The sequence below is a fragment of the Garra rufa genome, chromosome 23 (assembly GCF_049309525.1).
Source record: "Garra rufa chromosome 23, GarRuf1.0, whole genome shotgun sequence".
Taxonomy (NCBI): domain Eukaryota; kingdom Metazoa; phylum Chordata; class Actinopteri; order Cypriniformes; family Cyprinidae; genus Garra; species Garra rufa.
The window spans coordinates 35,999,752-36,014,299 of record NC_133383.1 but is presented as its reverse complement, the minus strand read 5'-3'; the positions used below and the strand labels follow the sequence as shown (position 1 = coordinate 36,014,299).

The 14,548-nt window shown below is 35.9% G+C and overlaps 2 protein-coding genes across 2 annotated transcripts in view; one reads left to right on the top strand and one right to left on the bottom strand.

The window, feature by feature from the left end:
* Positions 1–339: 339 nt before the first annotated feature.
* On the bottom strand, positions 340–5,201 carry hvcn1 (hydrogen voltage-gated channel 1). The gene is made up of 6 exons (XM_073830081.1): positions 5,094–5,201; positions 3,760–3,967; positions 3,574–3,678; positions 3,214–3,445; positions 1,090–1,202; positions 340–1,004 (listed from the first exon to the last, which is right to left on the bottom strand). The coding sequence occupies exons 2-6, from the start codon at positions 3,937–3,939 to the stop codon at positions 948–950; spliced, it is 687 nt and encodes a 228-aa protein (XP_073686182.1). The 5' UTR covers positions 3,940–3,967; positions 5,094–5,201; the 3' UTR covers positions 340–947.
* A 5,599-nt stretch (positions 5,202–10,800) lies between these two features.
* Positions 10,801–14,548, top strand: part of csgalnact1a (chondroitin sulfate N-acetylgalactosaminyltransferase 1a) — a 71,520-nt gene continuing 67,772 nt past the window's right edge. The window contains exon 1 of the mRNA XM_073829997.1: positions 10,801–10,928. The gene's annotated coding sequence lies outside the window, so the exon portion shown is untranslated. The remainder of the gene's footprint in view (positions 10,929–14,548) is intronic.

The window sequence follows — 14,548 nt, the reverse complement described above, 5'->3', positions numbered from 1 at the left end:
CATCTCATCTTTTGGGAGAAGCCTGTCATTCCGGTCAACCAAAAAAAAACTTACTGTTTCAATAAATGTAACTTTAAGTAAGAATTGCCAGGGGTATTAATAATTTCTGGCTTGACTGTATAAATTAAGCTTATTATATTTTAAATATAATTGTAGGTTTAAGTAGATAATAGAAGGATCTAAGTAAAAATCAAAGATTTGAATACCTAATGAAAACCTACTTTTTAAATGTTTTTTGGTTGTGGGACAGCAGGTGCACCAATTTTGTAGAATATAGATGTACTGCATGCTTGTGTGAGTACAGTGTAATTCAATTTCAATACAAAGACATGTACAAAATGTGGAACACTTATTTTTATAATATTTACTCAAACTACAACATTTAAGAACAGAAAATGTGCAGTTATCCATTAACAATCTGTTCTTAATTTTGAAACTGTTACATGTGTAAAATGCCACTGTTAATAAGCCAATTCATCAGTCAGGCGCATATGTTGGTCTGTTAATATTTCATATCTCACTTACAAAATAGTACTTACTGCATAGCTTTCAGCTGCTCAAACACATTCACATTTATAATAAGAAAACTTGTACAGTTCATAGATAAAACAACAATACTGATACTGAATTTACAATACAGTGATTCAGAATAAAAAAATCAATCATTTTATAATCTATTGAGTCAAGTTTAAAATTCCAGTATATATAACTTTAATTTATAGTTTTCCCTTTATTGTAGTTTGACCTACTGGCTTTAAAAACCATCTCCTTTTATGTGTGCTGTTAAATATCTAACCAGAGGATGGACATCGAGATCGGCTTTGAGTGACAATAAACACATCACACTGTAACATGACCTTCTTCACTTTAGATATGGAATGAATAGACATGATTAGTCTTAAACTCAGTCTCATCTTGTGAAGTGTTTAATGAACAACCTTGGAGAATCAAAACTCAACGCCATGTTGTTTTAAGAGCGCACGAAGCCTGGCGTTTTCTTGGTCCTGTTGAAAGATTAAATTTAAACCACTATCAATTTTTATAATTAATTCAATGAATCATTACTCATGTTCACAAAGAGCTACTCACCATTTTTGTGTTCTGCTCTTTAAGTTCATTGACTTGATGAACAAGGTTTTCATTGATCTCTTTTATTTTCTGGACTTTGTGATGGGCACGGTTTTTCACAGACATAATGATACCTATAAGAGAGCAAACAAGTAAGAAAGGAAAATAAAAGTATTGGACTGGAGAACAATGCAACACCTGGTTTCCAGAAGTAAAACTTATACTGATTAGGTCCATAGCAATATAGGTTTTTAGTTATAATGCTCATGGGTCAAAGACATTAAGAAAGAAATTTACAAAAGTGATTTATGTCTAAGTACAGTGTCTTCTTTTAAGGTTTCAAATACGTTTTTGGACAATAAAGTGTCAAAATTTGGTTTAAACAATGTTATGTCATTCAGCGTAACACAATATTTTTGGAAAAATTCAAACAACATGCCTATTCTCACTTTAAAAAAAGTTACTTTTATTCAACCAGCAAGTTTTCTTTTTGACAGGAAATGACACAGGCTTCTCCCAAAAGATGAGATGATGTACAAGAGGCATCATTGTGGAAAAGAATATTTCTCAGCTTTTATTTACGTTTGAACAAAAAGTGGCATGTCCAAAATTATTCATACCCTTTGCAAACTGTCACAGTCTATGGGGAAATCCAAGGTTCTATACCATTCCAAATAGTCCAAGCTGTTCTAAAGCATCCTAATTACCCTGATTCATTGGGAACAGCTGTTTTAATCAACTCAACAGGTGAAAAACAGAAGCTCTCTGCTGTTGGTTTGAGGACAGTCATGGCTAAGACAAAGGAGCTCACTGAGGACCTGCGGCTGCGCATTGTGGCTGCTCACAAGTCAGGAAAGGGTTATAAGACCATATATAAATGTTTTGAGGTTCCAGTGACTACAGTGCAAAGTATTATTAAAAAATACAAGACGTTCCACACTGTGAAAAATCTGTGTCACCTGTGCTGGCCAGGAGGATAGTGAGAGAGGTAAAAAAGAATCCAAGGTTCACCACCAAGGCCATAATGATGAGTCTGGGCTCTGCTGGTGGCAACATCTCAAGGCAGACAGTCCAACAGACACTGCACACCACTGGGTTCCACAGACGCAGACCAAGGAGGACACCTCTTCTCCAGATAAGGCACACAAAAGACAGATTGGCCTTTGCAAATGCTCATCTGGACAAAGAAGAAGACTTCTGGTCTTCTGTTTTATGGTCAGATGAAACAAAAATTGAATTGTTTGGCCACAATGATGTAGCCTTCATATGGCGTAAAAAAGGAAAAGCCTTCAAACCTAAGAACACCATCCCCACTGTCAAACACGGTGGTGGGAACCTAATGTTTTGGGGGTGTTTTTCAGCCGGTGGACCAGGGAACCTAATCACAGTAAACGGCACCATGAAAAAGGAGCAATACATCAAAATTCTCAACAACAACATCAGGCAGTCTGCAGAGAAACTTATCCTTGGGCACCAGTGGACATTTCAGCACGACAACGACCCAAAACACACAGCAAAAGTGGTGAAGAAATGGTTAGCAGACAAAAACATTAACGTTTTGCAGTGGCCCAGCCAGAGTCCTGACTTAAATCCAGTTGAGAATCTGTGGAGGGAGCTAAAGATCAGGGTGATGGCAAGGATGGCAACCTGAAAGAGTTGGAGCTCATCACTAAAGATGAATGGGCAAAAATACCAGTGGAGACATGCAAAAAGCTGGTCAGCAATTATAGTAAGCGTTTGATTGCTGTAATAGCCAATAAAGGCTTTTCTATTGATTATTGAGAAGGGTATAAACAATTTTGGACATGCCACTTTTTGTTCAAATGTAAATAAAATATAAGTAATATTTTTTTCCACAATGATGCCTCTTGTAAATCATCTTATTATCTTCTGGGAGACGTCGGTGTCATTTCTAATAAAAAAAACTTGCTGGTTAAATAAAAGTAACTTTAAGTCAGAATTCGCCAGGGGTATGAATTATTTCGGGCTTGATAGTATATTTTTGACTTAATTACACATTTGCAATGATTTTCACTCATTAAAGAACTTATGTACACATATGTACCACGCTCTCTTTCTTTTTTTTAAATCCAAATTGAAGTTCTGTACTTTCTGGGTATTGCTTGGTCAAAATCATTTTCGTACCATTTATGATCCTGGCCACTCTCCACAACCTGAGCAAGATCAGAAGCCCCATGGCATCAAATGCATCTTCCTTCGATATATATACGATATCCAGGATGAAGGACACCACCACCACAATCCCATCAAACACCTCAAACTTATGGTGGAGAAATTCTAGACGATAAGCGTAGATTTTTCCGCACAGCTCCACCATGAAGAACGTGAGAAGGGCGAGGCTGAGATAGTGGAATACCTGGAATAATAGCAGGAACATTCGGAATAAAGAATAACCACAGAATAATCGCTGACATATAATGTGTCATGTGTCAACAGAAATATGACATCCATTTTTTGCTGAATAGACATCTGAAGTGAACTCACCTGTGGAGCGATTCCGTGATGATCTGCTTGAATGATAGACAAGTCAATAAGCAACTCGCACAGAACGAAAATGGCATCCAAGACGACCAAGCAAACAACAACAATCTAATCAACAAAACGAGTCCAAGGTTATTTTCAATCAATTCTATATCTATCCATATACATATAAAGCGTGTAAACATTCACCTGGAACCTCTCTGTACTGTAGAGGCGGCGTAGGGAGTCCCTAAAGCTGACTTGTCCCAGGTGCTGTCCTGTGGCGAGCTCCAGGTCTTCACTGGCATCGTGCGGCTCCTCATCCTGCCACTGTGTGGCGGTGTTCTGCCCATCACCCACCGCTGTGAAATGCCTCAGAAAACGGGACATTTTTCTTGGGGGTCACATGAGTTGAACACTAACAGAAAATCAATTATTTGTTATTTGTATTTCAATCATATATTAAATCATGGCTAAACTTCATCAAGAAGATGGCTTGAAACAATTGTAGGTGAGACTAGGGTTTGTCACACTTTTACTCAAGTGTATTTCATTGGGCATTTAATAAAGTCAATGTAAGCATAGACACATGCCATACAATCTTGTTCTAAATATATATATAGGCTAGCCTATCTTTACATTTATTGATAACACAAGAAACATACAGCTCAGTGAACAATAGAATGGCTATTGTTGTCATATAGAGCCAGCTATTAAAGATTTAATTACAGGGTTTACCATTAAAATGCAATATTAAACAAAAGAGATAATCAAACAGCCAAAATATAAACGGTAACATTATCAGAAATTATAAATATGTAACATTAAAACAACAGTTAACTTCTTGAGAAAAAAAAATCTGGTTAAAATCTTTCCTAATTGTATATTTGATTCTTGCCTGGCTCTTGTTTTAATGTTAGCCAAAATTATAGTTTTGATGACAGAATTCACATAAATGAAGAGGCAAAAACACATGTTGGTTATTCAAATCTAAAACGTGTATAAAAGACAGTTCAATACATTAGTGACATTATCGCCAGTTTGAACAGAGAAATATTTTAATCTTGACCTTGCAGAAAGTTTTGCATGTCACCATCTACAAAAAAAAAAAAAAAAAAAAAAAAAAAAAAAAACCTCAACGGATATCTTATTTTTCTTATGTGTCTTAAGAAACAACGCAAAATATTTTACAATATATCCAGCATATCTCGTTTTTTTCTGTCTGTTTTTATATTTCTACACGCATCATAAAACACTGACTCCTCATCCGTGACTTGCGCTCAACTCGTGATTTCCTGCAACATTTGAACATTTAAGTCAGCAAATTTAATCACACTTTTATGCATATATACGAGCAAATGTAAAACAATTTGTTGACTTAAGGCAACTGCTAGCCTACTTTAAGGCTGCTTTAATCTGGTTATTTAAATTCTAACTTCATATGACCTACCGTTCACATTTTTAAGATTATTTTCTGAATCTATTTAATGCGCACTCGGTTTAAAAGGAACGAAAAGTTCAAATGAGGCAAAATGAATATTTACCTGTTATGTTGCTGAAACGATGTTGCTAACGGCTAGCGCCGCATTTGTACACAGTTTTTGGGAGCAACTATCCGAATTCTGTGAGAAACTTTGACCCGAAACTCCGCCTCTACTACAGTCATGAACGTGATCCTCTGCACAGGATGCAGTCTGGAGGAAGTGACATGGAAGATCTTTCCCAAATCCTTGGACATATTACAGGAATGTGCACGGGACCAGAAAACTAGTGACCTGAAGAAGTAATCAAACGATGTCCTTTATTATTTTAACATGTATTAGGATGTTTTAATGAAAACTAAATAGCTAAATGGAAAGGTAGTTTCAAAGTTAAAAACTTGGTAGGACAGACAGACAGACAGACAGACAGACAGACAGACAGACAGACAGACAGACAGACAGACAGACAGACAGACAGATAGATAGATAGATAGATAGATAGATAGATAGATAGATAGATAGATAGATAGATAGATAGATAGATAGATAGACAGACAGACAGACAGACAGACAAATAGATAGATAGATAGATAGATAGATAGATAGATAGATAGATAGATAGATAGATAGATAGATAGATAGATAGACAAACAGATAGATAGATAGATAGATAGATAGATAGATAGATAGATAGATAGATAGATAGATAGATAGATAGATAGATAGATAGATAGATGGACAAACTTACAGAGAGATAGGTAGATAGATGAACAGACAGAGACAGACAGACAGACAGACAGACAGACAGACAGACAGACAGACAGATGATAGATAGACAGACAGACAGACAGACAGACAGACAGACAGACAGACAGACAGACAGACAGACAGACAGACAGACAGACAGACAGACAGATAGATAGATAGATAGATAGATAGATAGATAGATAGATAGATAGATAGATAGATGGATAGATAGATAGATAGATAGATAGATAGATAGATAGATAGATAGATAGATAGATGGACAAACTTACAGAGAGATAGGTAGATGAACAGACAGACAGATAGATAGATAGACAGACAGACAGACAGACAGACAGACAGACAGACAGACAGACAGACAGACAGACAGACAGACAGACAGACAGACAGACAGACAGACAGACAGATGATAGATAGATAGATAGATAACCAGACAGACAGACAGACAGACAGACAGACAGACAGACAGACAGACAGACAGACAGACAGACAGACAGACAGACAGACAGACAGACAGATGATAGATAGATAGATAGATAGACAGACAGACAGACAGACAGACAGACAGACAGACAGACAGACAGACAGACAGACAGACAGACAGACAGATGATAGATAGATAGACAGACAGACAGACAGACAGACAGACAGACAGACAGACAGACAGACAGACGATAGACAGACAGACAGACAGACAGACAGACAGACAGACAGACAGACAGACAGACAGACAGACAGACAGACAGACAGACGATAGATAGACAGACAGACAGACAGACAGACAGACAGACAGACAGACAGACAGACAGACAGACAGACAGACAGATAGACAGATAGATAGATAGATAGATAGATAGATAGATAGATAGATAGATAGATAGATAGATAGATAGATAGATAGATAGATAGCAAAAAGGGTGTAATTTTAGGACAAATGACGTAGAGGCCCACAGAACAATGACCCAAAGCACCAAATATAAAGAGAAAACGGCTTGAATCCAAAGCAACATTTGAAGTGTGACGTAAAAAATGTCCTCAGACATTCTTCATTTAATTTGGAGTACATCTGTGTTTGTTCCAAACCTGCAGGCATTTTTTATTCCACTAAACACAAAGAAAATGCTTATATTAAATATCTGTTTTATGTCCATACAACAAAAATCCATGGGTCCGATATTGTATCTTTCTCATTCAGACAAAACTGGCCTGTGCTTCTCTGTTTAAGCAGACTTGTTACCAAGTTACAACACTAACCAAATGAACCAACCAGTGTTCCCCTCTGAAAATGCCACGGCTCCCATAGCTCACATTTTGTTACAAACACTGGCTGGAGATCAAGTAACATAAATTAGCCAATTCTGTGGTTGACCTTTGAAACCCTTTAAAGCCTGTCAACATTTTTTTCAGCCTCAGTCTGAGTTCCCTCTGTATCTCAAGGATGAAATGCTTTGTGCAGTTGATTTGTACTCCATAATGAGCAAATACTTTTGTTGTTTGTTGGTTGTATATTACAGGGTGCGTGACAAAAATGTCAATCAAGTAATGTTCAAACTGAAAGGGCAGGAACTCTCTTTGCAACAGCCAACCAGCCCAAACATTCCCAGTAAAAGACCACATTTTTGCTTAAAATACCACTTATTTAATTTTATACCAAAAGTGACTGAAGTAAACAGTTATCTAAAATAAAAGGTGTTTTTTTTACACTTTAAATGTTACTCAAAAACATTTTATAGATGAAAATATGTATGGATGTGTCACTTTTGCCGACCAGTAGGAGGCGCTATTAGCTATTGGATAGAAAAAATGGAATGAAAGAACTTTTCTTTGCTGTTCTACACATTGTTTCCAGTTTAATCAGTGTTGCATTTACAAAATCAAAGGTCATGCAAATTTTGTTGCCAACTATTTGCTTTATAAATATAGCTTAGGTCTATCTGCAGATTAGTCCAAGAAAGCACTACCATCTTGATCCAAACAGGGTAAAACCCAAAATAGATCTCAGCAGTACGGGATGAATAGCTTCAACTGTTCGTTAACCGGTATGAATGGGGCGCATACAGACCAGTCCAGACACCCGAACTCAGTGAATCTGTTACTGTGAAGAAGTCTGTTACTTAGTAGGCTGCGTAAAAAATATGGATACTTGAATCAATTTATAAATAATAACAGATTTTTAATTAAATGTAAAACCAGGAGTGGCGCAAGAGTGGAGTGATACTGAACTTTCTTAAAGTGATACTCCACCTAAAAAATAATTTCGCTCATTATTTAGGCCTACTCACTTTCATGCCGTCCCAAAATGTAGGCTATATTACTTTCTTTCTTCTGTGGAACACAAATGGCCGTTTTTCAAAAAATATAAGCCATATAAAGTAATTGGATTAGTCCTTCAAAGTTATAAAGTGCAAAACGGTAGTAACAGACAGTAACCCGTAAGACTCCAGTTGATGAATCAAAATATTCTAAGGAAAATGCTAATTTTGGACACTTTTTAAACTATTATTATCACTTCTAGCCAACTGGTCAGGGTTGTAAAGCATTACGTAGGCTTTAAAGTTAGTTCTACTAAAAATGAAAATTCTGTCTTTAATTTTTATGTCATTTCAAACCTGTAAGACCGTTTATCTTCAGAACAGTAATTAAGATACTTCTGATGAAATCCAAGAGCTTTCTGACCCTGCATAGACAGCAATGCAACTGACACGTTCAAGGCCCAAAAAAGGTAGTAAGGACATTGTAAAAATAGTCCATGTGACATCAGTGGTTCAACTGTATTGTTACGAAGCTATGAGAATACTGCAGCTTTCATTTAGCAAACAGAAAATTTGCAAGAATTAGTGATTTTTTTTTTTTTGCAAAATTAGTGTGAGAATCTCTTTTGCCTAATGCAACCTGGATTACTATTCGTACGGAGCACCAAAAGGGACATGGTGGTGGAAAAAATCAGGGTGGGAATTTTTTTTGTTTTTTAAATTTTTTGTGTTCTCTCTTAAAACTTTAGCATTTCCTTGAGAAACTTTGCATTCCCTCGCAAAACTTTTGCGTTTTCTCGCAAAAAAAATTTGTTCTCTCACAAAGATATTTGCCTTCTCTCACAAAACTTTTGTACTCTTGCTTTCCCTCACAAAACATTTGCGCTCTCTCGTAAATTGTTTTTGAAAATTGTTTGAATGCAAACTGATATTTGCATTCCCTTGCAAAACCAGTTGATTTCTGTCAAACACGTACTGTTCACTAAATTGCATTTTAATCGATTCCCCTATAGAAAGAAAATGCTTAATTAATGTACTAAGACAGTGGTATAAAAAGGCAGAATTCGGTATACAGTTTATTAATAAATTATGTATACAGGAAAGCAGATAAACCCAGAATATGAACAGAAAGTGCTAAATTGCATGTTAAAGGAGTAGTTCACTTTCAAAACAAAAATTTACAGATAATGTACTCACCCCCTTGTCATCGAAGATGTTCATGTCTTTCTTTCTTCAGTTGTAAGGAAATTTTGTTTTTTGAGGAAAACATTTCAAGATTTCTCTCCATATAATGGACTTCTATGGTGCCCCCGAGTTTGAACTTCCAAAATGCAGATTCAAAGGACTCTAAACGATCACAGCCGAGAAAAGAAGGGTCTTATCTAGCAAAATGATGGGTTATTTTTGAAAATAAATTACAATTTATATACTTTTTAACCTCAAATGCTCATCTAGCTTGGCAAAATGAGGGTTTGAGATTAAAAAGTATATCAGTTGTTAATTTTAAAAAAAAAAATAACCAATTGTTTCACTAGATAAGACCCTTCTTATTATTTTCTAAAAAAAAAAAAACAATTTCTATACTTTTTAACCTCAAATGCTTGATTAGCTCGGCAAGATGAGCGTTTGAGATTAAAAAGTATATAAATTGTAAATGTTTTTAGAAAATAACCAATCGTTTTGCTAGATAAGACACTTCTTCCTCAACTGGGGTCTTATCTAGCAAAACGATGGGTTATTTTCTAAAAAAAATTACAATTTTGATACTTTTTAACCTCAAATGCTCGTCCAACTCGTCAAGATGAGTGTTTGATATAAAAAAAATATATAAGTTGTAAAGAATTTTTTGAAAATAACCACTCGTTTCGCTAGATAAGACCCTTCTTCCTCAACTGGGATCAATTAGAGCCCTTTGAAGCTGCATTTAAACTGCATTTTGGAAGTTCAAACATGGGGGCACCATAGAAGTCCATTATATAGAGAGAAATCCTGAAATGTTTTTCTCAAAAAACACTATTTCTTTAGGACTGAAGAAAGAAAGACATGAACATCTTGGATGACAAGGGGGTGAGTATATTATCTGTAAATGTTTGTTCTGAAAGTGAACTACTCCCTTAAGCATTTTCCTCCCATAAAGATGTTTTCCCCACCACCATGTGCCCTTATAGGGACTCCATAACTATTGAATAATTCGACGAAAATTCGCCGAACAACAGTAGATGTGACCACAATTGGAAATCCATTCCACTCATAAATGCTGTTCCAGTCCAGCTTTCTTGCTTGGTGACACGCAAAGATTGACGCTTCACAGTTTATCCATTTGTGGAGAAGAAATTTATCGGCAAACTTCACCATATTGTGGAATTTGAGTTTATTGATAGACTATTACTTACTTTTAATAGAACTATTGTATAACAAACATCCCATCACTGAATATTATGCGATTTCCGCAGCCTAATATCTCACGCGTGTGATTTGGCATTAAATTGCGAGTGGGTTTACTTTCTAAACACAGGGGTATTAAAAGAACACAGGGCAAAAATTAATAAAACCGATTCAAAAACGAAGAAACTGTCACACGACAAAACAAACACTGCAGATAAATAAGTTTCTCCTCCTCCCCGAGAAGCGTGCGGGGCGTCAGGAGTGTGTCAGATTCGGCTGCAGGTAACAACGCACCCTTTATGCGCGCTCTGGAGGCGGAGGCAGCTCTGGGGTGGGGTGGACCAGAGGATCCGGTTTCGCCGGCAGACAAACACACAGAGGTTCACCGCTTCTCCGCTCACTCTCCACCGCATGCTGCTGCAGCACAGAGCGCGCTGTTCTGGAGGAGCCTGGACACTGAGACACGCTGTGACATCTCTTCTTCTCTGTGATGTTGGTAAGCCATATTCTCACACTCATGACATAAGATGCAGACTAGAAGCATTGGTGGCTCATATCATCATCCTTTCAGTTATTCTTGAATACTGTTATGAACAATTATTGAATGGTAATATATTATGAGAGGGCTAGAGCTAGTTCTCACATGAGGAAGCTGTTTCAAGGATTGTATCTTAAGATGTTTGAGTTCAAAGTCCAGTTAAGCAAATGCTTGGCTTATATGTTAGTTTCAATAGTTTTTGCATTTGCATTTGAGTTCTAATTCTGTCCTCAGTGTCTTCATATTTTGTAATATATTTATTAATAAATCAACACTAAACACACAGGCATCATGCAAACAAGTCAGATATGCAATGAAGAAAAGTTGAACTGTGTCACAGACATGTGACATATGTTTTTATATTTTTTTGCTGTTTCATGTTTTGTGTTTCATAACTGTTGTACTGTTATAGTTTAACTGTGATGTCTCTGAATGCTGTTTCATGGCAGTTACCCTGTGACGACTTACCCCATATAGTGAGACAACATGTTCCACTATAGGATCAATAGTGTGGTAAATGAACTGTATCTTTCTTCCGGGGCAATAACAGTGGAAATGTGCAATGGCTTTTTGTAGCCAGGTCTATGTGATTAAACAGAAACTGACTTTCAAATATTGAATGTGCACTTGTATAAAAAGAGTCAGTTTGTTCAGGTGGGCTATCTGAGCATTGTAAGGAGTAGGATTTGAACAGTCTTGGTAGATCATTCAGACATCTGAAAGACCTTGCATAAGCGAGTACATTTAGTACTATTCAAGGTTTGAAGTCTGTGAGATCTTTTAATATTTTTGAAGTTTCTAATGCTCACCAATACTGCATTTATGTGATCAAAAATACAGTAAAAACAGCAATATTGTGAAATTTTATTATCATTTAAAATAACTGTTTTCCATATCAATATATTCTAAAGTATAATTTATTCCTGTCATGCAGAGTTGCCTTTTTAGCATCATTACTTGAGTCTTCAGTGTCACATGATCCTTCAGAAATCTTTCTAATAGTTTCAAGAAACTTTTCTGATTATGGTTATAAACTGTTAAACTCTTTATTGATCTTTTGTTTCAGAATTCTTTGAAGACTAAAAAAGTCCAAACAGAATGTATTCAGAATCTAAGTAACATTAATAACATCTTCAAAGACACTTTTAGCAGTTTAATGCATTCTCGCTGAATGAAATTAAAAATAACAAAATCTTAAAAACAAGACCTCAAACCTTGTGTGCTGGGGAAATTGTCACTGAGTGCCTTTTTGGCAAACATGACTTTTGCACACTAAAAGTACGCAGGCTTTAGTAGCTGGTTAAATAAGATTTGATTTTTATCATTTACTCAAGCAAATGCAACTTAATACATCTTACAAAACTTCCCAGGAATTCCTTTGGATAAACACCGTTTTACTCTTTAACAGTTGGGCCGTCTGCCAAACTGAATCTGCTTCCTCCAGAATGATGGGTATTGCTGAAAGCATGGGATGTAGCATTAGTTAAACTAGTCATTTCATTTCAGTCAATTCAGCTGCTCCATGTCTAGACCTCAAACTCCTCAGACACTGGCAGATATAAATCAAAACTCAATTTTATTTCCAGCCTCTGCTCATTTTGCCATACTTTATAATAGTGGCCAATGTCTGCTCTCTGATTATTTCATTTTTTCCGTGCACTAATGGCCACTTTCTTTCACGCACGCATTCAAGCTTATTAATACGATCAACAATTTCCTGGTCTATCATGGGTTTGGAGTATCTGGAGCGTTTGCAGCAGGCTGTAGGTGTTTGTTATACAGTATGCGGAAGTGAAACAAATCACTGCTGCTAATTCCTTGACAATACTGGCATGCAAATTCAAAGGCTTATCTAAATCTTCTAATCTAAATGGAGACTGAAGGTGAAAGAGTGTGATTTCTGCAGCACTAGCACCTAGTCATACATAACAAGACTGGCTCAGCCAATAGTGTGAGACATGTTTGTCTAAAGAATGGAAGGTATTTGTGACTTGTTCAGATAGACATTATTTTTGCAGTCGTTTTTGGAGTTGTTAGTGACACATAAATAATGCAGAATGTATTTTAAGTATTTAATAATGCTTCAGACCAGGGGAGTTGCTAGACCTAAAGCTCTACTGGGGCACTGACCCCCATTACTCGTTAATTCAGTTGTTACATGTAGTTTAATGTCTTTATTTTGGGATTATCAAGGTAAATTATAACTCAAATTTGAGATTTTACTGGGGCCCCTGCTTCAGACTTTGATTAGTTTGTTCAGGTGTGTTTGATTATTGTTGAAGCAAAACTCTCCATCTCTGCGTCTCTCCAGGACCGATGTTTACCAACCCTGATCTATACATTGAAATTCAGTAGGATACTGTGAGGTTTTGCTTTGCTGCAATTTATATTGCAATATGAAATAATAGGGGATTTTTTTGAATAGCTATATTCAAAAATAATGAATAATTTTTTTGTGAGGCGTCTGTTAAAAAAAAAAAAAAAAAAAAAATATATATATATATATATATATATTTATATATATAAAATATAACTAAATAAAACAAATTATAAAAATGCTGCTACTGATAACAATAATACTGCTACAAGAAATTATTTTTACTCTGAAGGTTTTTTTTTCAAATTGTGAAATTCTTTTAGGGCTGCAGGATTTAGGAAAAACTTGAGAATTTGGGTGTACATACTTGAGTTTAATTTTCACAAGATCAGACTAAAACCTCATTCTATGGAAGCCTGTTTCTGCCTAAGAATATATATATATATATATATATATATATATATATATATATATATATATATATATATATATATATATATTTGGTAATTGCAATTTTTTATCTGACAATTCTGACTTTTTTCTTGAAATTGCGAGTTTACATCTTGCAGTTCTGACTTTTTTTCTCCGAATCGTGAAATTTAAACTCAAAATTGCAAGTTATAAAATCAGAATTGTATGACATAAACTCAATTCTGAGAAATAAACTCGCATCTCTGACTTTTTTCTCACAATTGTGAGTTTACATCTTGCAATTCTGACTTTTTTTCTCAAAATTGTGAGATATAAAATATTGAATTCGAGACAAACACAATTCTGACTTTTTTTTTAATCAGAATTGTGAAATATGAACTCAAAATTGCGAGTTATAAAGTCAGAATTGCGAGACAAACTCAAAATTCCAAGAAATAAACTCGCAATTCTGACTTTTTTCTTGCAATTGCGAGTTTATGTCATGTAGCTGGTCTGTCTTCTCATCATGAACTCTTGCACACACATTCTGGACTGCAATCCCCATAAGCCACTGCACCAATCACTGCACACAGCTGCTCCTTGTTTCCCACTGAACTGATTGCTGCACACACCTGTTTCACATTTACCCACATGCATTTAAGCCACAGACACACACACTTCCTTGCGAGGTCTTATTGTTCCTATGGTCGTAATTCTAAGCGTTTCTTTCTGTGTTGGATTTCCCGTGTATGACTCTGGACTGTGTACCCCGTTATTGATTTCTGCTGCCTGCCATTGCGACCATTGCTTGAGTATTGAACTGTTTCCCGGATTACCTACGTTGTTCCTG

What these genes read in the sequence shown, in the direction of transcription:
- hvcn1 (XM_073830081.1), bottom strand. Translation starts at nt 3,939, where the DNA reads ATGTCCCGTTTTCTGAGGCATTTCACAGCGGTGGGTGATGGGCAGAAC. An exon ending in ACAGTACAGAGAGGTTCCAG is followed by an intron (nt 3,679 to 3,759) that starts GTGAATGTTTAC and finishes TTTGTTGATTAG; the next exon opens with ATTGTTGTTGTTTGCTTGGT. An exon ending in AAGAGCAGAACACAAAAATG is followed by an intron (nt 1,005 to 1,089) that starts GTGAGTAGCTCT and finishes ATCTTTCAACAG; the next exon opens with GACCAAGAAAACGCCAGGCT.